General features: G+C 42.9%; 3 protein-coding genes across 5 annotated transcripts in view; 2 read left to right on the forward strand and 1 right to left on the reverse strand.

Moving 5' to 3' along the window:
- The window catches only part of flvcr1 (FLVCR heme transporter 1), a 13,273-nt gene extending 10,675 nt beyond the window's left edge, over nt 1–2,598 (forward strand). The window contains exon 10 of the mRNA XM_054760891.1: nt 411–2,598. Within this exon, the coding sequence (XP_054616866.1) occupies nt 411–497 (87 nt within the window). The 3' untranslated portion in view covers nt 498–2,598. The remainder of the gene's footprint in view (nt 1–410) is intronic.
- Nucleotides 2,554–16,813, forward strand: LOC129171851 (uncharacterized). 2 transcript variants are annotated; one of them, XM_054760894.1, is made up of 7 exons: nt 2,554–2,655; nt 6,330–6,614; nt 6,683–7,111; nt 7,183–7,196; nt 10,118–10,183; nt 10,257–10,346; nt 10,463–16,813. In XM_054760894.1, exons 1-7 carry the CDS (start codon nt 2,598–2,600, stop codon nt 10,529–10,531), a joined length of 1,011 nt encoding a protein of 336 aa, XP_054616869.1. In that variant the 5' UTR covers nt 2,554–2,597; the 3' UTR covers nt 10,532–16,813. The 2 variants fall into 2 exon arrangements, with proteins under 2 accessions (XP_054616869.1, XP_054616870.1); XM_054760895.1 differs by lacking the exon at nt 2,554–2,655 and adding an exon at nt 2,791–3,350.
- LOC129171849 (cytochrome P450 2K4-like) lies at nt 10,061–20,668 on the reverse strand. Of its 2 annotated transcripts, XM_054760893.1 has the most exons (14): nt 20,394–20,668; nt 20,168–20,330; nt 19,944–20,093; nt 19,707–19,867; nt 19,446–19,645; nt 17,383–17,548; nt 14,902–15,064; nt 14,682–14,831; nt 14,434–14,594; nt 12,667–12,849; nt 12,458–12,596; nt 12,165–12,349; nt 11,951–12,092; nt 10,061–11,874 (listed from the first exon to the last, which is right to left on the reverse strand). In XM_054760893.1, exons 1-14 carry the CDS (start codon nt 20,595–20,597, stop codon nt 11,681–11,683), a joined length of 2,361 nt encoding a protein of 786 aa, XP_054616868.1. In that variant the 5' UTR covers nt 20,598–20,668; the 3' UTR covers nt 10,061–11,680. The 2 variants fall into 2 exon arrangements, with proteins under 2 accessions (XP_054616868.1, XP_054616867.1); XM_054760892.1 differs by lacking the exons at nt 10,061–11,874; nt 11,951–12,092; nt 12,165–12,349; ... (4 more) ...; nt 14,902–15,064; nt 17,383–17,548 and adding exons at nt 18,172–18,559; nt 18,810–18,951; nt 19,016–19,200; nt 19,268–19,409 and having other exon boundaries at nt 19,466–19,645; nt 20,394–20,665.
- Nucleotides 20,669–25,368: the final 4,700 nt, after the last annotated feature.

Genomic DNA, 25,368 nt, shown 5'->3' on the forward strand with positions numbered 1-25,368 from the left:
GCTTGGACGTCCTCGTGATGGATTATCCTGGTCCTTTGTGTCTTTTTCTTTCTCTGCTGGCACCTGTTCAGCTTGTCCTCTAAATGATGAAGGCCATTCCATCGTCATCCTCCTCCTGAGGTTGAGAGTCTCTAGTGGTTCACTTGGGATGAAATCTGTGCTTCACCTTGACGCCATCTTGCAGAGTCACCCTTTAAAATCTATTGTCATCGTTGAGATAAGGCACAGAGGAAGAGCTTTGTCGCCATCTAGTGGCTATCACTCGCACTGTTCTTAATGCGTTTTTTCACGTTTACCATGTAACTTAGGTGCCACCTTTCTGGTCCAGGAGGGAAAACCCCCACACCATCATTGGCGTCCATTTGACTTTCACATTAAAATAAGTAGGATTTGTTCTTTGTGTCTTTTAGCTTCCTACTGAGTGTCCATCAGAGAAGAAGACCAATGGCATCAAACTAGAACCTTCTCTCAGCTTCGCACGTGAGACCTCCCTCTAAACGGGTCCGACAAAGGAGTCCAACTGTCGGCACTGACTTTTCCTGAGTTTACTTGAATGCATTGCTTCCATCCTTTTCATCAAGGACACACATATACTTGTCCTACGGAGACGGGGGAGGCACCGGTCCGGTCTGGTCCGGTTCAGTCTCCTGTTTTGGTGTTGGAGCAAAACATGTGAGTCCAACATGTAGTCTGGATGTCAACAATGTACTACTACGCGCACAACTTTTTCTACCTGTAAACTTGCATGCCGTGCGTGTATGTGTGTGCGTGCTGGCGCCTGTGTGGAGAGCGCCATCATGTGGTGACATAAAGCGCCACTCGAATACGTCATGCAGAAAAGAGGAACGCAGAAGTTACTTCAGACTTTTTTTTTTCTTTTTTACCTCGGAGTCTTCAAAGTTTCTGCTGAATATTTAAATACACCCCATCCTACTTTAATATTAGTAAAAAATACGTTTTATATTATTTTAGAGTAAGAAAGAACATGAGATGTTAACATTCCCTTATTTCATGTGACATCAAACTAGTAGAACGTATGAAAGCAGAATTTATTGATTAACTTGCAAAAGTTCATTCTTATTCATGTTTTTTTCCCACTAAAACAAGTGAAGAAACGTGTTAGTAAATAGGAATATAGCACTGGAATTATTAGAAGTAAATTCAATTAAACAAAAATGGCACTGCGCATTCCTACTGCAATGCAACGCCATGACTAACAACTAATATATTGCTAACTTATTATTTATGATGAATTATCTAGGTCCAGGAAGTAGACTGGGCTAGAACAGGGGTGTTCAAATTGTGGCACATTCTGAAAATATAATTTAACAAGAAAACTTTAAAAAAAAAAAAAAACAACAACAGCAAAAATGGAAATTGCAGCTGTGATTAAAGAATAAAGTCAAAATATTAAGAGAAAAAAGCTGAACTCTAACGTGAAAATGTCCTAATTTCACGAGAATAACAGGAAAATAACATCATTTTAGTAGCATACAATGGAAATATTAAATATATTTTTAAAGACGTAAAGTTATGAGAAACAAACAAAACTACAAATAAAGTTGTGATATTTTGAATATTAGGATACGGAACAAGTTATAATACAAGAATAACGTCAAAAAATTCCGAGAAGAAAGTTGAAAGAGTTGGAAAATTCCTCCCCAAAAAAGTCGTAACGATAAAATATCACAAATGTATGCGAACAAAAAAGTCGTAACGATAAAATATCACAAATGTATGCGAACAAACCTGTAATATGAGGCAAAATGTCATTTTAGTAGCATAGAGTTGAAATATTAAAGGAAAAAAATATCTGCATTTTTTAAAGTAATAATATGAGAAAGAAAAAAAATAAGAGTAAGGGTGTAATTTTTGGAAAATTAGGTCAGGGAAAAAGTCATAATATGATGGAGTAAAGTCATAATTACAAGAAGAAAATTTAGAACAAGAAACCTGAAATAGGTAGAAAATTTTACAAGAAAGCCAAAATATTATGAGAGAAAAGTCATCTTCTAAGGAGAAAAAAGTCACAATTTTATGAGACTGAAGTCGTAATATTATGAGGAAAAATAATGTCATTTTAGTAGCATAGAATGTATATATTAAAGAAAATATGTTGGAACAAAATAAAGAATAACGTTGAAAATTCGGTTGGGGAAAAAAGTATAAACATATGAATTAAAGTCGTAATTATGAGACGAAACAATACTAGAAGAAAGTTGAATATTTGGAAAATGCAAAACAAAAAAAAAAGACACAGAAAAAATGCAAAATTAGACCAAAGTTCATAGTAATAATGCACTTTTCCACCCGTATCACAAAGTTGAGATGCAGGCTATTTTTCCTTGATGCAAACTATCAAAATGGCGCTTGTATCCTTTCATTTTTCAGTATGTGGCCCTCGCTGGAAAAACGTTTGGACACCCCTGGTCTAGAAGCGCTGTAGTTGAAATGTTTGTCGTTTAAAAACATTTGTTGTCCATTTGTTGCCTGTCAACTCTGCTGTTGGGAATAGCAAAACGTGCTTCCGAAATACTGGGCTCATTGTCAGATGATGATGTCATTAAACGTCAGCTGACTTCACGTGGAACGTCTTCATGTCGCATCATTCCAGTTCCTGTCCCACAGCATCATGGAAGTACTGCCAGCAACATTGTAAGAACACTTTAAATGTGGTAAAATATCCTATCCGCTTCAAGTCCCTAAGTGACGTATGGGAAACATTTTGGCGTGGCACGCCATAGCTTCCCCAAAATGGCGGCGTGTCAGGTAAGCTAGTGGATTTAAAAAAAAAGCTCCTTTTTTGCCATGACAGCTCATTTTATAGCCATTTCGCAATTGTAATGCTTTCATAATGTGTCAAATATGATAAATCGACTCGTCGTATTATATTTCTTCAACACATTCACAGAAAACAAGTTCGGAAAATATCACAATTGGACTTTTAGCTTTAAAATTGCTATGGGAATCCTACCGTGACATATTTGTCAAAATTTCAATACGGCACTCAATAAATGTCACAGTATCAATAATATGCGTGTGTGTAAACATGGACCCATGTTTGTTCACTGAAAGAAACGTTTTACTAGCATAAAACAGATTGAAGACGCACGCACACACCACTTCCGTTTGAGACATTTGTGCTGCCATCGACAAGATTGTAAGCTCCCCAGCCTTGTGAAAGATGCTTCCTTTATCGTGTCGCTGATGCAAACATGGAAGTGACGGGTGTCGCTTCGTGCTCTCAAGTCACTACAAAGAGGAAATCGCTGTTGACAGAATAATAACTCGCTCGCTGAGGATGTTCGCGCTGAGAGTCTGTGTTTTGATCTTTCTGCTTGGCTTCGAAGGTAATTTGACTTTTTTTTTTTCATCATTTGAAAGTTTGCAAGTGAAAGTTGACAAACTTTCACTTCCACTCTTGACGGCTGCGCTATCTGCGGACGATGGCAAGCGTGTATAAACCGAATTGGAAGAAAACTTACAAAAAAACAATACAACGACAAATACGGAAAAATCAGGACGAGAAAAAGTCCTAATTTTGCAATAATAATGTCATATTTTGAGGAAAAATAAAGTTGGAATATTAAAAAAAATACCTTTTAAAGCCATACTGTAATATTATGAAGAACCAACAAAACAACAAATAAGGTTGTAATTTTTGAAAACTTGGGTCGCGGAAGGCTGCAATAAAGTGAGAATAAAGTGAAAATATGGGGATAAAGTAATAATTATGAGAACAAAATGTACAGGAAGAAAATTGAAATAGCTGGGGGGGAGGACAGCAGAAATGAACAAAACTGGTGTAAATTTACAACAGTAGAGTCAAAATATTTCAAGAGAAAAAAATAATACCCCAACGAGAAAAAAAACTTTCAGTTTTACGAAAATAAACTCAGAATATTATTAGGGAAAATTGTGTCATTTTAGTGGCATAGCGTTGAAATATTAAAGAAAAATAAAATTTTTTGAAGTCTTAGTATGAGAATTAAACAAAACAAAATACAGCTGTCATTTTTGGAAAATTAGGGTGGGGAAAAAGTTATATAATATGGGAAGAAAATCATAATATTACATAATAATTATGAAGATTATTTAAGAAGAAAGTTAAAATATTTGGAAAATAACAAAGAGCAAAGCTCATGCTAATATTACACATTTTCACCTATATCACGACGCTGTCTCACGTCACTTCACTCACCGTTTTCCAGCAGGAACATGCCTTGACAGGACGCATGGCTGTAATAGTTTGATATGTAGAGCTGAATTTCAAATGCATTTAATAACTGCGAGAGGAATATTATAGCTTTTAGAGAATCAAAAAATAGCCGTTAATATGGTAATGGTTTCATTTCTGTAATTCTGTAATGTCACAAAAGTCCAAAATCCAGTCTTATTTGCAGACGACACAACCGCATTCTGTTCTGAAGATAGCACACAAAGGCTAGTAAAAATGATCACAGATGAAATGACTATACTTAAAATGTGGTTTGATTAAAAAAAATAGATTATCCCTGAACCTAAGTAACACTAAAATAATGCTATTTGGTAAATAGCAGAAAAGATGCTAGTGTGCAAATACAAATAGATGGCGTGGACATTGACAAAGTCAATGAAAATAAGTTTGTAAGCACTTAGAAACATTTCTATACTCAATAAGGCAACATTTGTTCTGGACCAAAAATCACTCCATACTCTCTATCGTTCTCTAGCATTGCCATATCTAACTTATTGTGCGGAGATATGGGGAAATAACTACAAAAGCGGACTTCTCTCACTAATTGTACTACAAAAAAGATCAATTTGCACTCAACAGGTTGAGTGAAGGACTCAAACAATGCACCATCCATCCATCCATCCATTTTCTATACCGCTTCATCCTCATTAGGGTCGTGGGGGCATGCTGGAGCCTATCCCAGCTGACTTCGGGCGACAGGCGGGGTACACCCTGGACTGGTTGCCAGCCAATCACAGGGCACATATAGACAAACAACCATTCACACCTATGGACAATTTAGAGTCACCAATTAACCTCACCTGCATGTTTTTGGGAATGTGGGAGGAAGCCGGAGTACCCGCAGAAAACCCACACACACACGGGGAGAACATGCAAACTCCACACAGAAATGCCCAAGGGAGAATCGAACCCAGGTCTTCCTGTGTTGGCCAACGTGCTAACCACTAGACCACCGTGCGGCCCAACAATGCACTAAAGTAACTGAATTCAAAAGACACAACAAGCAGTTGATGTTGAGAAAATATGGAAGAAGAATCATGAACCACAGAGAGATATTGTGCTAAGCCATATGACACCTGCACTTGGTGAGATTTGCAGCGGTTTGTCCAGGCAGATTTACAAACCTCACCTTCATTGCGACACATTGTTACATTGCTTTACCAGGCTCTCATGTTATTCAGAGCTAGTAAAGGGACCATGTTGAGGAAATGGGAAATGAAAAAAATGTATCAGCACTTGATGTGAACTGTATTAGTAATAGTGACGTCTATTAGCTGTTGGATGTGAAACAAAGAGGGGGGAGGATTGAATAAGCTCTGCTTCTTCCTGCTCTTTTTGGACATTTGGAGGAACACTGGCGGGAAAGAATGTGAGGGGGGGAAAAAAAGAATATTCAAATAAATAAATCAAAATAAGGTGATGCAACGCTATGGTAATGTAATTGTCAAGGTTCTAATAATCAAAAATAGTAATCATACTGTATATAATAATAAAGCAATCATAACAAATACAAATAAACATAATATATAATTAAACATAAGTTCAAGACTCTTCTTTCTAGTTTGCAAACATCAACTGCTTGTATTGTTTTTCAGAATTGCTCATCTTATTGCTTTGTTTGAGCTCCTTTCTCAATCCGTTCCATAATTTCAATCCACATACTGAAATGCTGTGGGTTTTTAGCGTTAAGTGCTTTACGTTGAGTTTTCCCCTGAAATCATATTTCTGCTCTCTCGTAGAAATTGATAAATTTTGCTTGATTCAGTATTGAAGTATTTCTCACCACCTTATGTTGTATATTTTCAGTGTGAGGTTTCCAGCTCATTTTTTCATCTATGATGATCCCCAAAATGTATTTTTGTAATAGGTGCATTATTGGCGTGTTTTGGCCATTATTTGAATGGCAGCTATCTGCGATGATCATGGCTTAGTCATTCGCTAAGAGTTCTGTAGCTTGTGTTGAACTGAAGTCAAATGGGGGTGCACTACTTGTCTGCACCCAGCAGTGGCGCTGTTGTTTGTGTCTTAACTAGTTTGCTGTCAATCAAGCTCTTTTCTAGTCCAAAATGTGATTGAATTGGCTGTCATGCAGACATCAGCGGGCAGCCTGTTTTCTTCTCCAACGCGGGGGGTGTGGTCACCCTGCCCTGCGCCCAGCCTTCATGCCTCACCCTCCAGTGGCTCTACAGCAGAGACGCCAGTAGGACGGTCCTGGAGGTGGACAGAGGTCAGGTGGTGCGGACCAAGCCTCGAGGCCGCCGTCTGAACGTGACGGACAACTGCTCTCTAGTGGTCGGCAATGTGACTGGCGAGGATGCGGGCTACTACACGTGTAGGACGCAGCGGGACATCAACATGTTCCTGACTGTCATGACGCGTGAGTGTCCTCTTCAGAAGCACGGATGTGAACTTTGACCCTGTCACACCCCGCCTTGTGTCTCGCAGTGTCGTTTCCTGAGGACGCAGATCCAAGCAGAGACGGTCACGTGACCCTCACGTGCACCCTGAGCAACTACGCGAGACAATGTCCTCAGAAGAGTCTCCACTGGGTGGACGAGGAAGGATTCCAGCTGCGCCCGGAAGGCGGCGCCGGACATGAGTTTGTCCAGCAGCTGAACTGCGTGTCGTACATCAAAGTGAAGCGTCAGCACGGTCACGACAGGAAGTACACGTGTCAGTATTGGGAGGCTGGTGCCGTAAAGATCCAAGCCGAGAGCACGCCGGCCTTCGCGGGTCGTCAACCTGGAGCTCCGCCCCCTGACCGCACCCAGCTCATCATCATCATCGGCGCTGCCGTCGGAACCTTGATGCTGTTGGTCATCCTAGCTGTCGCCGTCCTCGCCAAGACCAGACAGAAGAGACGCGCAACGGAGGGTAGGAAGAAGAGGTCATGTGACATCACCAATAAACAGCTGATACTAATCATTCTATCTTTGTTTTATCAGATTTACCAAAACATGTAAGTATTTTTTAAAAAACAACTATTATATGCTATTCCTTTGCTGTTATACAACCCCTGGCAAAAATTATGGAATCACCAGTCTTGGAGGATGTTCATTCAGTTGTTTAAATTTGTAGAAAAAAAGCAGATCACAGACATGACACAAAACTAAAGTCATTTCAAATGGCAACTTTCTGGCTTTAAGAAACACTAAAAGAAATCAAGAAAAAAGATGTGGTAGTCAGTAACAGTTACTTTTTTAGACCAATCAGAGGGAAAAAATTACGGAATCACTCAATTCTGAGGAAAAAATTATGGAATCACCCTGTAAATTTCCATTCCCAAAACTAACATCTGCATCAGATTTGATCTGCTCGTTAGTCTGCAGTTAAACAGGAGTGATCACACCTTGGAGAGCTGTTGCACCAAGTAGACTGACATGAATCATGGCTCCAACACAAGAGATGTCAATTGAAACAAAGGAGAGGATTATCAAACTTCTTAAAGAAGGTAAATCATCACGCAATGTTGCAAAAGATGTTGGTTGTTCACAGTCAGCTGTGTCTAAAATCTGGACCAAGTACAAACAACATGGGAAGGTTGTTAAAGGCAAGCATACTGGTAGATCAAGGAAGACATCAAAGCGTCAAGACAGAAAACAAAGCAATATGTCTTGAAAACTGCACAGCAAAACAAATGAGGAACAAATGGGAGGAAACTGGAGTCAACGTCTGTGACCGAACTGTAAGAAACCGCCTAAAGGAAATGGGATTTACATACAGGAAAGCTAAACAAAAGCCATGATTAACACCAAAACAGAAAAAACCAAGGTTACAATGGGCTAAGAAAAAGCAATGGTGGACTGTGGATGACTGGATGAAAGTCATATTCAGTGATGAATCGCGAATCTGCATTGGGCAAGGTGATGATGCTGGAACTTTTGTTTGGTGCCGTTCCAATGAGATTTATGAAGACGACTGCCTGAAGAAAACATGCAAATTTCCACAGTCATTGATGATATGGGGCTGCATGTCAGGTAAAGGCACTGGGGAGATGGCTGTCATTACATCTTCAATAAATGCACAAGTTTACGTTGACATTTTGGACACTTTTCTTATCCCATCAATTGAAAGGGCGTTTGGGGATGATGAAATAATTTTTCAGGATGATAATGCATCTTGCCATAGAGCAAAAACTGTGAAAACATTCCTTGAGGAAAGACACAAAAGGTCATTGTCATGGCCTGCAAATAGTCCGGATCTCAATCCAATTGAAAATCTGTGGTGGAAGTTGAAGAAAATGGTCCAACCTGCAAAGCTGATCTGGCAAAAGCAATCAGAGAAAGTTGGAGCCAGATTGATGAAGAGTACTGTTTGTCACTCATTAAGTCCATGCCTCTGAGACTGCGAGCTGTTATAAAAGCCAGAGGTGGTGCAACAAAGTACTAGTGGTGTGTTGAAGTATTCTTTTGTTGTTGTTTTTTTCATGATTCCATAATTTTTTCCTCAGAATTGAGTGATTCCGTAATTTTTTCCCTGTGATTGGTCTAAAAAAGTAACCGTTACTGACTACCACATCTTTTTTTCTTGATTTCTTTTAGTGTTTCTTAAAGCCAGAAAGTTGCCATTTGAAATGACTTTAGTTTTGTGTCATGTCTGTGATCTGCTTTTTTTCTACAAAATTAAACAACTGAATGAACATCCTCCGAGAATGGTGATTCCATAATTTTTGCCAGGGGTTGTATATGGACTTCCTGTAGAAACGAGATGTGGTTGGCTGATGAAGTACTGTATTAAACCACGTTGGCTCAGTGCTGCCATTTGTGGCCAGAAGATGTATTGCAACACGTTCGGTGTTTGAAACCATTACTATAATTATTAACTAATAGTAAAGATATTCAGGTATTAAATAATAATGGTTACTTCATATTAGATAATAACTGAAATATGAAATCATAATTGTGGCTACATATTAAAAACTCAACATTAAAATATAACAATACAATAATACAATTATTGTAAAAGTTTCAGGAAATTTTGGAACCATTAAAGAATAAACATGAAAATATGAAACAGTAATAATGGTGGAAAAATATCAAAATAATAAAAATATTAGAATATTCACTACTACTACTACTAATAATAATGGTAAATATTAAATCATTAAATCAACATTTTCAGGCTATATCCATCTCCATATATCCATATATCCGTCTGTTTTAATGTGTGTCATGTCCTGGGGGAAAAAAAGGGCTTTGGGAACATTTTGGGGGAGGGGGCATATGTTTAGTTCGGGGGGGAGGGAGTGTCTTATGCGGGATTAATTTGCTGCAATTAAACTGCCGTATTGGAGGCAATTGAGTATTTTCTCCTCAATTATATGCGTTGTACCTTCGACACTTCTAATAGGAAGTGCGATTGTTGAAACATTTAATATAGACAGTATTTATGATGAATTATTATACTGAACGCCAGCTGGCTAGCTCCACTGGTAGCACTGCAGATTCACGGTGCAGGAGATCAGTGTTCAAAACCTGGACAAGGCAGACGGTAGCATTAGGTACGCAAATACAAGCGCTTGTATTGGGCCGCACGGTGGTCTAGTGGTTAGCATGTTGGCCAACAGTAACGGCCTGGAGATCAGGAAGACCTGGGTTTGATTCTCCCTTGGGCATTTCTGTGTGGCGTTTGCGTGTTCTCCCCGTGCGTGGGTTTTCTCCGGGTACTCCGGTTTCCTCCCACATTCCAAAAATTTAGGTTAATTGGCGACTCTAAGGTATGAATGTGAGTGTGAATGGTTGTTTGTCTATATGTGCCCTGCGATTGGCTGGCGACCAGTCCAGGGTGTACAGGGTGTAATTCAGGCCAAAAATAACAAAAGAATTATAAAGCTGTTATTTTTAATATTTCCGGTTATTTATCTGTTTGTTTACATCATAGGATGAGAGCCATGTGACCTACGCCAGTGTCTCTTACGACCTCGACATGAAAAGCTCCGCCCACAAGGTGACCCACTCGGCAGGGGAGTGACTGCGGCTGTTGTCATGGTGACCGATGGGCTGTTGTTTTATGTGTCCAGGACGTATCGGACAACGACGCAGCGAGCTCCAGCGTGACGTACGCTATCGTTAGCCACAAAAAGCAGAAGGCTAGCTCGGAGAAGAACCAGGTGAGAGGGACACGGGACACAATGTTGTCAGAGCGCCCCACTCCAGCATGACTCTGCTTCACTTCTTTTTACACTTGTTCATGTTGGAGTAATACCATGAAAATAATGTTGTGCAGGTCAGACAGGAGGAAGAGCAAGTGACCTACGCTGCCGTCAGGAAGACGGGCCATGACGGTAGCAAATAGAAAGAGGAAATGAGTCATCATGTAAAAGTGTAGGACCGCCCCCATGGCGCTGCCTCATGAGACACACACTTATGAGACGCATCATGTTATTTATTTTTGGCAAGAAGAATCTTTGATGCGGATCAGACTTTGGATGATGGAAAAACTTTCATAAGATGTGCACAATAATCTTTGACCTGCTTTATGGTCACCTGATTGGCTGCCAAATCAGCCAGGATAAAAATAACGCGGCGATTACGTTAGACCGAGCCAACCGGCAAACATTTCTTCCTTTTTATGTCTTTATTCTCATTAAAGAAAATGCTTTGCAGCCCAACAAACTGTTTGCTTTTCTGTCTACCGTTTCCTGTCCTTTGCTCCGTTTGCAGGCAATTTGATCTGCTGGATGGGGGTGGAGCAACGAGGCACGCGAATGCAATCTGAAACCAACATTCATAAACCCTGCGGCCACACCAAGAAGATGCCAGATTTGGTTCCTCGTGTTGACCCGACTTCTCCATTGTGTCACAACTTTCCTGTTTCCTTGTTTGCTTGCTACTAGCTTCCATGCTAAGTCTTCTTTTTTGGTATGTTCAGTCTTTCTCCGCCCTTCGCTAGCTTTTACTCAACTGTTGTTTCTCCAGCATCTTCCTGGGCTGCCCTAATTGCTCCGTTTACTCTTTGCTATTGTTCCTCCGTTGTTCCCTGGCCTTTTAGTCACATTGGAGTTCATTATTATTATTAGTTTCTACATTTTTCTCTGAATTGTTGTTGCTTTGGTTTCAGCATGTTTTATATTACCATAGATTTAAGCAGTTTTTTTTATTTTTTATATCTTCCAAATAATTTGTGACTCTCACGTCTGCGTGAGGGCCAAAAACCTATAAGTCATAGTGGAAGCAAATCTTTGTTAAGCATGATTTCTATTCGTTCCTATACGACTACATAGCAAAACATTATTATATATATCACTGATTTGGAAATCATCACAGAGGATTTAATGTATATATTTTTTAATTGTTTTTAATTTGATATGTACTGTGTGTATATTTATGTATTATTTTTCTTGACAAACAATTGGTGAATTTCTGTCCAAATATCAGGAGCATCAATACCTTCAAGAGGAAAAATCCTGTGTGATGATTGCAAACAACACAAAGGGCTCTCGAGCTAACCTCGCATGCACGAGACAGCACAAAGTTTGTGGGGTGACGGGCAGAGGGTGGCGCCCACCCGTGGGGTCAGGTCCAGCTGGTCTTCCGAGACCCCCGGGGGAGGGGTGAAGTGGAAGTGCTGTATGAGCGTGGCAAAGAAGATGAAGAGCTCCATCTTGGCCAGACTTTCTCCCAGGCAGACCCTGCGACCTGGACAAGGCACAAAGACACTTGAGGGGGAGGGGCACGTGAAGGGTGGCCACCCCCCTGCGGACATGTCAATCACCTGCAGAGAAAGGCATGAAGGCATCTCGCTTGACAAAGTTCCCGTCTTTGTCCAGGAAGTGGGCGGGATGGAAGGAGTGCGGCTTCTCCCACTCATCCTCGTCATAGAGGACGGACGTGAGGAGAGGATGCACCGTCGTCCCCTGGAGACCAAAACCACTCACATGACATCCATTTGCATCCTTCAAGAATTTTTGCTTTCTCCTCAGGCAGACCTTCTTGATGAAGTGACCCTGGAAGGTGACATCCCGACTTGTCCTGTGAGGAAGCGCCATGGGGATGATGTTGCCCACCCTCTGGGTCTCGTGGATGACGGCGTCTGTGAAGGGCAGGTTCTTCCTGTCCTCCACCTGGACCTGTCGATCCCCGATCACCCTGTTCAGCTCCTCACGGACCTGTTCTGAAAGTTTACATGCAACTTGGTCATAACGCTTCCTTTATGATGATTTTACTGACAGCTCCATCTGCTGGACCTGTTAAGCTAACTCGTGGACGAGTGTCTCGTTACCTTGTATCTTTGGGTACTTGGCCATGAGGAGAAGTCCCCATCTGAGTGTAGTTGCGGTGGTTTCCGTGCCGGCCAGAAACAGGTTTGACACTGTCATCATCAGGTTTGGATTGTGGAAGTGACCCACATCCCCGGACTCCTGGAACATCAAAGACAATCTGTGTTGGTTTCTAAAGCACCAGGCTATGCGTCATCTTGCGTTGTGAGACCTCCTGATGCTGCTGGCGAATAAGGAAGGTGTCCACTAGGCCTCTGCTGGCGTGCGGGTTGAGCGTCTCCTTCAGGCCCTGGACCAGCTCCATGGCCTGCTTGCGGTTGGCGGTTCCCAGACTGCGGAGCTCCTCTCTCACTGAGAAGAACCACTTGCCAAACCACGGGAATATGTTGTACAACTGTGGAAGAACAACGATTTGTTTGGATAAGCTTCTCACAGACAAAAGTCGTACTTAGGCTGTTTGTGAAATCCATGGTTCTGTCTTACAACCACTACTATTTATTCTTCAAAGGAGAAATGGCGCAAGAAGACGAACACGCCTTCAAATTCTGATGTCTCAGTAAGCAAATCTTATTAGGTTACTTAGACTGACCGAGATGTACAACAGATGTCCACGTGTGCCCCTCAAGGCCCAATCTAGGAAGATTGGACACCGAGGTACCTCTTGACCTGTACCGTTGTGGCCAAAAACTTTTGAGAATGGCACAAGTGTTGGTTTTCACAAAGTTTGCTGTGTTTTGAGCCCTTCCAGTCCATCTTCCAAAAGTCTTTGCCTCACTGTGCGTAGAGATGCACTCACGCCTGCCTGGTACCATTTCTGAGCAAGCTCTGCACTGGTGGTGGCCCAGTCCCACAGCTACTGTATATCAATTTTCGGAGACAATCCAAGCGTAAGCTGGACTTTCTTGGGTGCCCTGAAGCCTTACTCACAACAATTGAACCTCTCTCCTTAAAGTTCTTGATGATCTGTTAAATGGTTGGTGTAGGCGCCATCCTACTAGCAGCAGCATCCTTGCCCGTGATGCCCTTTATGTGCTAAGCAATGATGGCTGCCCCCTGTCCTTGGTTAACAGAGGAAAAACAAAGATTTCAAGTCTGTTCTTCTCACTTATGTCAGATGTCAGTTATCCCCAGCCTTTGTCCTTGCCAACACGCTCACTTATGTTAACCAGAGAATCACTAACATGATGTCAGCTGCTCCTTCTGGAGAAAGTGGAAATGTTTTTTTGGAATTCAGTTTATTTTCATGACAAAGAGCAGTTCATCTTTTCACTATTCAGGACATTCTTGAGTATGTGCAAATTGCCATCATAACAACTGAGGCAGCACATTTTGTGAAAATTTGTTCATTCATCCATCTTCTTCCACTTTATCCGAGGTTGGCTCACGGGGGCAGCAGCCTAAACCAGGAAGCCCAGACTTCCATCTCCCCGGCTACTTCATCTGAGAGATGTAGTCTCTCCAACGTGCCCCGGGTTCTTCCCAAGGCCTCAGACCAGGAGCCATCCTGAGCAGATGCTTGAGTCACCTCACCTGACTCCTCTCAATGCGGAGGAGCAGCGGTTTTATTCCGAGTTTCACCCGGATGACGGTGCTTCTCACCTGATCTCTAGGGAGAGCCCAGCCACCCGAGAGAGAAAATTCATTTCGGCTGCTTGTACCAGCAATCTTGTCCTTTCGGTCACTACCCAAAGCTCATGACCATTATCATAATTAATATTTGTGTCTGAAAACTTTTGGCCATGACTGTACATGCGTGTTCCCAAACTATCAAGGGTACAATGGCAGAATCTTTGAGCGTACCACCCAAGAAACAAGATGTTGATCCTGTCCTCGTAAAAGCGTGTTCCAGGCAACCACACGAGACAAACTGACCTTTCTTCCCTGGATTTACTTGTTGGGTCAGTGTGGTTGTTGTTTAACTGCTTGTTGTCGTGCCAGGAGATGTTTAACCTTGACAAGGTTGCATAAAAAGGAGGACCTGCATGGTCGGAGCGCCAACTAGCTGGACGCTCCTGTTAGTGCGCTGCACCATGGCAACAAAGACGGGGTCGTCGTAGCGGAACCTGCTGCCAAACACCAGAGAGCAGATGATGTTGGACACGGCGTAGTTGATGATCTGGTTGTTGTCGTAGGCGTCCCCTGCGACGAACACACCAGAAGACATCAGGAATGGCAACCAAGCGGCTCACAGAGAGGACGCAAAGTTGTGTTGCTGTGGTCGTGTACCTTTTTGGTTGTTGAAGACCTCAATGAGGTGTTGGCTTTCCTCAATGATCTTGTCCTCACACGCCTTCTTGCCCATTCCAAAGTCTCTCAGGTTGGTGAGGGCGAAGCGTCTCATCTCCTTCCACGAGTCTCCGTTGCTCCATAAGATGCCTCAAGCGAACACACACAGTGTTTAGGACCTGTCGTGTGTGTGTGTGTGTATGCGTGTGTGTTTTCTTACCGTACTCCAGCTTGGACTCCTTGACGGTTGTCGGAGGTTCTCTCTCTCCAAAGTCTTCGGCGTACGTGACCAGTGCCTCCTTCACCGTCTTGTAGCCGGCCAGGACCACCACCTTCTTGGGCCCCATGTGGAAGGTGAAGACTGGTCCGTACTTCTTGGACATCTTGGAAAATAAAAATTACAACTACAGTGGAACCTCTAAGGTCAAACAATTTGACTAAAATTTTGTAGTTGGAACCACCCTCATACATGACAGGTCAACGAGCCAGTCTGAGACTGTTTTTATTGTTACTTCACTTCTTTTTACACTTTTATGACACTGAAGAATGTTAAAATGTGACTATTTCTCCTGGAGATTAGTAAAGTATATATCTAAACGCATTTATGATGACCACTGTTTGACCCTGGAACAGATTATTTCTATTTACATGATTTCCTTTGGGGAAAAAGGATTTTAAAAAGTGAACAACTCAGAGTTCAGATAGTGGAATGGACTGTTAGACCTCAGAGGGTGATCAGCTTCATGAATTAATTATTAATAAGATGATCGTATTGAGTTAATTTCCGTATTGATTTCTGCACTTTGTATGCATTTATTTTCATTATTATGTTTATGTGTATTGTTAGTTGCATTGTTCTTTAGCCATGTTGTTGCAGACCGCAGCAAAACACAGCGTAACACACCGACAGAGCATAAAGTCGCCACTTTTATTGATAAATCCACCAAACAGAAGCTACACCTGCCGTGGTCTTCAACTTGAGACACACGCATTCCACACCTTTGGCGGCTTTAGGTCAGTAAATCTCAGGAGACATTTGGGGGTTATTCTGCAAAGCTCTCTTTTAAAGCAGCTGCATCACCATGGTAACTTTAGGCTAAACTCATAACCTGGTCGGGACCAGATTATGTCCAGGCTTTCAGCTTAAAATCAGATATGAAAGTGCCGCTGTTTCACTAATTTGGAGATTTACTGAGAACCTACGAGGTTACCAAGGGGGACACGGAGAAAAAAAGGAAAAATAAGAGCATTCCTTGATGATATTATGATATTATTATTATTATTATATGATACTATATAGATTTTCAGGCGAGGGAAACACTGCCATCTAGTGGTCACAACGAGATTTGAAAATGTTGCATGAAAATACATCATGGGAAAAAATAGTTGTTACAATGTATTTATTTTTTTAAATGGATAAGTGTCAATATGTCAAAGTTGTGCAATGTTGAGCGTTGATGAATGTAAAGGGTAGACGAGTATAGTTCGTGTGATAACCAGTGTTAATGTTGTTTTGTGTTTTTTCATGCTGGCATGTCAGCGGTCCTCGCTCGCTCTATTGGCGGCGACAGTGTCGCTTTTAGCGGGCATATTTTGGGAATTCCTCATAAACGCTCCGTGATTACTTACTCATCTTGTATAAAATACACTGGCTGGGATAACTTTTTAGAATGATACGACGTCAAAACGCCCCCTCTCGTGTGAACGCGCACTGAGCACAAAGCCGAAAACCGGACTGGACAAAGTAAGTTGATAACCACCGTCGAAGTACCGTTCAATTCTGTGTGGGGAATTTAGGTTTTGTTGAGTTGCATCTTGAGCACAAAGGTGGAGCCACTTTGGCAGAATACCCTCTCGGCCCCTCTGAGTTTTAACAATTAATGTCCTACTATTTGAATGCATGTGACTATTGACAAAATGAACTATTATGATAAAATAAAGTTGGCATATTTGTACTGGCAATCTTCCTGTCTGTTTGGTGTCTACATCTGATGCGGCCTTACAGAAAATGTGTATTGGTTCTGGGGACCATTTCCTCCCCACTGGTGTTGTTAATGTTTTTCCTATTTAAACTGAATTGCTAAATTGACCCGCTCTTGCCACATTTATTGTATATTATTACTTTGATGAAGTATTAGGTGTTATGCTGATTATTATTATACTGTAAGTGTGAGTGCATTACTTTACTGTAGTGCTGTTTTCATTGTTTCACTTTAAAATTAATAAGATTGGTTTGTTGCATATTCTTATTGAACGTAAAAGAAAAAATTACCAAACACTCTATACGATTTTTTATTGACATACACAGGATGTTGTTTTGTATCATGTTTTTTTTTTTTAATCAGTTTAACTTGCTTGAGCGGCTCAATTTGAATGTTTCGTTTGCATTGTTGAATTTCATTTGCTCATGAAGTGTATTAAACTGTGACACCTTCATAGACCATCTAAGGGTTAGGAATCTCTTCATCAGTTTGACATACAAGTAGTAGGGGCCCCCAAACTGCATCTTGCCAATGTGCACTTATTTTTATTACAGGTCGTGCAATGACCAAATTGGAGTTGACTGGTGTTGTAAAGCACTAACCAAACCAAGAGTCCAAAAGTGCAGACTTCTACAATCCAAAATCAACAAAACCCGTGTGAAAAAACACACGACAGTCTGCGGCGCGTGTCTGAGACGGTCGAGCTCGCGCTCGCTCACCTCCATGAGGCACCAATGTGGTCTGCGGAGGTCCAGCTGAAGCAGGTTCCCCAGCAAGGGGAGCGGTCTGGGCCCCGGAGGCTCCTTGCGGGACTCTTGCGAGCTGGAAGCCGAGGAGGAGACGACGTAGACCAGCAGCAGCACCAGTAGAGCGCCGAGCGCCGAGCTCAGACTCAGCGGGACAAAAACGTCCACGAGCTCCATGTCTCCCAACCGCAATGTGTTCTTTGTACAACCCCGGAACACTGTCCCTGCAGACAATAAGTCCAACCCACAGGGCGGGACCGCTTATCTGCTATGAGGACACCCACTTGAAAACGGACCAAAACTATGACGTCACTTTGACATTAAAATCAGAGTTCACCACATCGCACAATACTGGTGACTAAATATTCTATAACAATCCTAATTAATGGATTTAAATACTCAATAAGAATCATAATAGTGACTAAATATTCAATCCCCATAACATATTTAAATATTAAATAATTAATATATTCAAATATTAATTACATTATGAAAATATTAACTTAGGAGACAAAATATTCAACAATAATGAAGATATTAATATAGTAAATACTAATATATTAAAATATTAAGTGACACTAAACATCAAATGCAAAGTTAATATTAAATAATAGTACATACACTAAAACATTAATAATAAACATATTCAATAATAATAAACACATTCAAGTAATAAGGAGTAATAATAGTGCCTGGGAAAGATGAGAACGTCTCAGCTTCCTGTTAGAACATTTTAAACACTTCAGGGGGTCAAAGGTTGACTTGAGGGTGATTCATTAATGCTTTATTGGTTTGTTGGCGTTTCAATGTTTTCCTGTCAATGTTCCCTTTGTAGATCAGTTTTCTTCAAAGGTTCACATGTATTCTGGTCATAAACTGACATCTACAATAATATCTACTTAAAACACTACTTGAAGAACTTAATGGAGCACTAGGAAGAAGTACATGAAGAAGTACATGAAGAACTACATGCAAAGAGCTCGCAGCTCATGGTCAGTCGGGCTGAGTGTGAAGCCCACCCGTGGGGTCAGGTCCAGTTGGTCCTCAGAAACCCCCGGGGGAGGGATGAAGCGGAAGTGCTGCAGGAGCGTGACGAAGAAGATGAAGAGCTCCATGCGGGCCAGACTCTCTCCCAGGCAGATCCTTCGACCTGGACCACAGGAGAACCAAGAAGCTGACACTTGCACAGGGAACTTGCTCGTGTTTCTGCCAACTCTCCCTGTCCTTTCTGTGCTATGTGATGACTGCTGTGCTATGAATTCTGCCTAGTAACATGTGAGCAGGCAAAACAATCTAAATAAGTGCATTTCGGTCATTAGGCGTTCTGTTATGTCCATAAAAAGTAGATGAGACACTAGGACTAGTTTTTGCCTTTGTTGTCTTCCACGTATAGCACCCACCTGCAGAGAAAGGCATGAAGGCGTCTCGCTTGACAAAGTTCCCGTCCTTGTCCAGGAAGTGGGCAGGATGGAAGGAGTGCGGCTTCTCCCACTCGTCCTCATCGTGCAGGACAGACATGAGGAGGACATAGACGGTGGTCCCCTGTAGACAGACGGTAAGGTGAATGTTTACGTCTTTGTCTTGTTTTCTCTGTTCTCTATCAAACCTTCTTGATGAAGTGACCCTTGAAGGTGACGTCCTGGCTGGTCCTGTGAGGCAACGCCATGGGGACGATGTTGGCCACCCTCTGGGTCTCATGGATGACAGCGTCCGTGAAGGGCAGGTTCCTCCTGTCTTCCACCTGGACCTGGCGATCCCCAATCACCCTGCTCAGCTCCTCACGGACCTGCTCTGAGGTGGGACACATACCTTCAGGAGCTGGTGTGGACACGTGCGAGACGTGAGGGCAGCTTCTTACCTTGGATGTTTGGATACTTTGCCATGAGGAGAAGAGCCCACCTCAGCGTGGTGGCTGTGGTCTCAGTGCCAGCAGCAAAAAGGTTCTGGACCGTCCACATCAAGTTTTCATCATGGAAGTGACTCTTGGTGATGCCAGACTCCTGCAAGACAACCAATCAGCATCCAAAGTTGGACACGTCTTTAAGTGTGGACACACCTCCAGCTGTTGCTTGCGGACAAAGAAGGCGTCCACCAAGCTTCTGCACATCAGTGGGTTGAGGCTTTCTTCCAAACGGCGGAATACTTCCAGATTCTTCCTACTGTAGTTCTCAGTTAGACGGAAGAATTCCTTGTTCTGTGGCAGCATCTTGCCGAGCCACGGGAACATGTTGAAGACCTGAGGAGGACACTCTGACGGTGAAGACAAGGATGAAGACGAGTAGAAGGGGAGGAGCTACCTGAGCTGAGGGCGAGCCGGCCAGCTGGATTTTCCGGTTCATTTCGTCCACCATGGCTGTGAACTCTGGATCGTCATACTCAAACCTGCTTCCGTAAACGATGGAGGAGATGATGTTGGAGACGGCGTAGTTGATGGGCTGAGTGGTATCAAAGGATTCTCCTGAAACCATCGATTGACACAGAAGTGTTCAAATCTCAAGTTGTACAGTATTTAAGTTCTACAAGGACGGCCTTACCATTGAACTTCCTGATGACCTCCATGAGGTGTTGGCTTTCCTCAATGATCTTGTCTTCACACGCCTTCTTACCCATTCCAAAGTCTCTCAGGTTGGTGAGGGCGAAGCGTCTCATGTCCTTCCACGAGTCTCCATTGCTCCATAAGACCCCTGAGGAAACCAACGTGCAGAGACGGCTCCATGAAAGGGAACACTTGATGTTTTGTTGTTAAAAAGCGACTCACCGTGGCCTTTGTTATACTCCGTCACGATTCGTAAGGTGTCTCTGTCTCCAAACTCGTCCGCATGGTTGACCAGTGCCTCCTTCACCGTCTGGTAGCCGGCCAGAACCACCACCTTCTTGGACCCCAGGTAGACGGTAAACACCGGGCCATACTTCTTGGAGAGCTACGAGAGAAGATCAATGTGAGGATCATGTATGCATGAGGATATAGTCAGTGCTGTGGTCACCTCCACCAGCGTGTTGTAGGGTCTCTTCAGGTCCAGCAGCAGAAGGTTTCCCAGCAAAGGAAGTGGTCGTGGTCCCGGAGGTTCATAGCCACTCTCACTGGAGTTAAAAGTGGATGAAGCAAAGTAGACCAGGAGCAGGACCACTGCAGCCCCCAGCAGCGGGACACCGGTGTCCGCCTGGAGAAATACTTCCAGCAGTCCCATCTTCTGATTCAAACTGTGTTCCTCTGCGTGCTTGTCCTCACAGCAAACACAAAAATGTTGTGATGTGAAACTTGATACAGGCAAGGGCCGGGGACTTTCTCGTCAGTCTGGTTCTCCAACCTTTGTCCAAATTTAGGTTCAAAGTCTCACATTTGTGTTGGACGTTTGACACCTCTCAGTCGCTTGATGCATTTTTTTTGTGTGTTCCAACACAGACCAGTGTAGGGGCGACGTCCCAGAGAGACAAGAACAATACCTGACCGACAACTTTCAACCTGGACAGCTCTGCGTAAACATCCTTATACATCAGATAAACGTCATGTGCTGTCTCCTCAGTTATCATTTCCACTGATCACCACCAAAGGTCACGAGTGGCTTCAACAGCCTGTTCATGACCTAAAACCTTTTACATTCTTTATCTGAGGTGTCGCAAGATCTGGGAAGGCTAACAGCGTTTCATACAACAATGACAAACAGAGTGAAACCTCTTGTCAGTTGTAAAGTCGCTTTGTCTGTGTGTGTGGTGGGAGGGAGGGGGGCCACTAGCATACACACACAGCAAAAGAGTGGAGCTTTGTGAGGAGCAATGCAAGGTAACATAGTAAAGTTAGGAGGGAAAAAGACGCTTACAAAGCCAAATGCCAGAGTCCCTATATGGGAATATTAATAATAAGCAAAGTGAGCCCGTCAACACAAACGAGCCAGTATACCAAATATGTTTGTATGTGCGTCTGTGTAGGCTCTCAGTCGTACAGGAGTTGTCCATCGAGGGAAAGGCTTCTTGAGATGTCATCTGTACTTCTGTGAAGAAGGTGTCGGACGTTTCGCTCCTCATCCAAAGAGCTTCGTCAGCGAACTAATAAGTGCTGGTAGCCTAGGCCTTAAATACAGTCAGAGTGGGCGGAATTGGTGTGCCAACACCCTCCTTCTATTGGTTCCTTACACTAAGCCTGGGCGGAGTAGTGGTATAATCCTCTCCTGCCATTAGCACCCCCGATCAAACGGAAGTGTCGCTCCCTGAGTTGGGTATGAACGACTCTGATACTGGCTTGTTAGCATCTATTGTTCTGGCTCGGCCCTGGCTCTACCTCATTTGCAAGACTAAGAGCTGTGGGTTTTGGTCTCAGTAACCTGCTGAACACAGGGTCCAAATTAAACCTCAAACCACCATTCCGATTCAATGATGGGTTCTGTTGTTTGACAAAAATAGCTTCCTTTACTCCTCTTTCAAACCATCTGTTTTCTTTAGCCAAAATCTTTACCTCGCTGTCCTCAAAAGAGTGATTGGTAGCTTTAAGGTGTAGATGTACTGCTGATTGAGGCCCACTAGAATTGTCCCTGCGATGTTGATAAAGCCTTTTTTGGAGCATTCGCTTAGTTTCCCCAATGTAGTGCTCTTTGCATTCCTCATCTTTACAGTGGATGGAATAGACCACATTGCTCTGTTTTTTTTTACAGAGCAATGTGGTTTGCAGAGCAATTTTACAGACAAATTCATGGTTGTGCTATGGGCTCACCAGTCACACCCATAGTGGCGAATCTGTGCATGGAAGAGATGTTTGAAAGTGGTGACAACATAAAAGGCAACAAAACTCACTAGCCCACCTCAAACATATCAACTTGACCCAATGTTCCCTCTGGGAAAAAAAGCTAGCATCAAGATGCAGAGCCTTTGTACCGACAGCCAACACTCACTGAGACGTTTTGGTCGACAAAGTAAATACAAACAAAACAGCACAAAATTGTGTGTATTCACAGAAAGTGTAGTTTAATACATCGAAAAATGCTGCTCTTTAATACAGTTGGAAAGCCAGCACTTTGAGAAATGCTGCAAACGTTTGACAGACAGGACGAGTTGCCTGTGAGAAAGGCCATGTCACAAACGCCAGTTCCAGAACTTTACAGAGTGAAAGATGACTGTTTTAGAATATTTTTAGAGGATTGTGTTCAGTCGGCACACAGAATGACACAGACACATCAAGGTATTTTAGCCTAAACAAGGGCGTATTTATTTAAGCATCAACACACAAGATATATGATTGCAGCGAAAAAGCCTCTTACCTACGGCAACAGGGTGGAGAGCCAACACCCGTGGAAGAGTTCGCATCAATCGGCTGGGCGTTCGATCACAACCCGCAGCAGACTCCGTCTAGGTGTTTTCGCTCTCCCCTCTTTATGCCAGTCTGTTCGTGCGAGCGTGAGAACGGGGTGGCCGGCCCCGAAACTCAGGCATTCGCACACAGAGTTACTGTTTTTAACAAAACAGGCGCCAGGCAACCTAGTTTGGTTATATGAGTGTCCTGTCTTCCTCAGTACATAACAAGCACCTGGTAGGCAAGGTCAGCAGATAACAATAACAAGATACTTCCCAAACCCATCACCCTTTCTCACATTCGTATCCTGGGAAATGAATGTTCAGAACAACACAAACCCATCACCCTTTCTCACATTCCACTCTTGATGTTCTGAACATAATTTTCCTCAATTCATAAAATCTTCCACCGTCCATAACATAGCATCATTCATCATGTTCCCCTCCCAATTATTCCAATTAACCAGATCGTGTTGCACCCTCTCAAGTAAATCCGCCCGTGTGTCACAGACAAATTCACCCCACATCATATTCCCCGCAACATGAAAATTCCAAACACAAATATCCGGTCCCCCGCTTTCCACAATTACCTCAATTTTGGTAAGCCCAAAAGGGGCATCGCTTTCACACACAGCAATTCGCATAATACTACCACTGATTAAAAATTATTCTCTCAAGCTGTCTTTTAGCTCGTCTAACATACAAGCAAGTGAATACGTTACATAAGGTTAATATAATTAAGCATCCCGCCAAAATAAACAAGGGTGGCAGTATGGTTTTCCTGGCAGTTACAGACATTCCAGATAAAATATCCCACCAATGATGGGCGGAACTCTGCTGCACTAGCCTCGCTACATGTTTCACTTCATCCCCGGCTATTAATGTGGACACCCACAACCGCGTGACATTGTACCTATGTCTTTGTATCAGATCCTTCAATTCTGTGGACCGGTCCAATGCGCATTTGAACCGGTCCAGAGACACAGTCCAGGGGTGGCGCAAAACCTCCCACTGCACCGCTGACAATCTGGACTCCTGGGAGTAATTGGTGAGATAATACGTTTGATTATTCCAATGCCACAGGTGCACATCATTAAGACAGCCAACGAATGGAGCTGAAGGTAACTGTGGGTGTTGTCTCATGGTAGCTACGCATAGGTAATGTGGCCCTACCTGCCATAGCATGTCTCGTGGTGTCTCAACACTCCAATCACATAATGTTACCTGACTATCACTCAAACATGGATTAGCGTGACCCATCTGTAAAGTACATACCATCCCTTGATCAGTTTTATCACATAAATCAGTGTCATAAGTCGTATTTGTTGCGGCTTCAAACCACTCTCCACTCACATGCAGATAATGATATCCATGTATTACCGGAAGTACTTCATATCGGCATACAGTTTTCACTTGAGTTACATTGTATTGATACCAATAACCTTTGCATTGGGTGTTATTGCAAACAGTTTGTTCCGGAAATAGTTGGAGCCATAGTTTTTGACTAATATTCCAAGTATTTCTCCACTGATGATAATTCCCTGTATAAACTCCAGTTATAAACCTTTCCTTCTGAATGCGTGCATGTAACATTTGCATATTACAAGCAGTCCAATTGGCAATTTGGGTCAGATTCATTAAGGAGCGATAAGTTTCGTTAAACATAGTCAATTGCCAATTGTACTGATGCGTCCATAAATTGACATTACTCAATTGTGTACCTATCCCGTTAGGTAACCACTCCCCAACTTGGTGTAACGCCCGTGATGTATACTGTCCAGTGGTCGACAGCACTGTACGTACGCGTGACCTCCCCGTCGATGGTGTTGGACACCCCCAACACCGTTCCAGTCCCTCCAAGCAGCGTGTCATACCACTCTCGACGTCGTCGATCACATGTTGGGAGATTTGGAAACTTGATTGTCCATGACACCACAGTCCTCTGAGTAGCTTGGGCCATTCGGACGTGAAGAGTTTGTGCCAGGCATGTGTAACAGACGTAGATGTTACAGTCACTGGTGATGTTGGCCATCAGACATGCTTGACCTGCCGGACAGCTCACGTGGTCCTGCACTCGTTCCGGGTCGTTTCTTGGGTTGTTCCCCAAGAGTGGGCCACCATGACACCAAGAGCAAGGAGGCGCGTGACCAAAGAGGTCCGCGGTCCCCAGCCATCTTGTCGATGTCGAGCCCTCCTTGGCACTCCAGTAAAGCGTTTCCAGTTGATCATTTACCTGCACAAAGAAGCACAGTTGGACATAGCATCCTACACTTTCTAATCTTCCCTTAAGTAACATTTTGACACAGGTACATTGACCCATTTCTCCTGTCCTGAATACATGACACTTACGGTAGCATCATTTCCCTGTGCTATAATTTCAGCGGGTTGTGGAGGACCATCCCGCTGCTTCACCCACACTTTAGCTCCCACCTTATCTGTTGAACCAAAACCTCTAGTACTTCTAAAAGTAACAACCTCAGGTGGAGTAATCTCCTGTACTGAGGTCATATTGCATGGTTTAATTATTAACTGTGCAATTTTGTCATCTTTTTGTACAACCACGGGTTGTTCCCCCCATAATCTACAAATTACCCCAATTTCTCCTTATCTTTTATTGTTTTAGTAATCTCCTCCTGACCCCCACGGATTCTATATTGTTTCATGGAGATTAACGTCGTC

Source organism: Dunckerocampus dactyliophorus, chromosome 19, assembly GCF_027744805.1.
Source record: "Dunckerocampus dactyliophorus isolate RoL2022-P2 chromosome 19, RoL_Ddac_1.1, whole genome shotgun sequence".
Taxonomy (NCBI): domain Eukaryota; kingdom Metazoa; phylum Chordata; class Actinopteri; order Syngnathiformes; family Syngnathidae; genus Dunckerocampus; species Dunckerocampus dactyliophorus.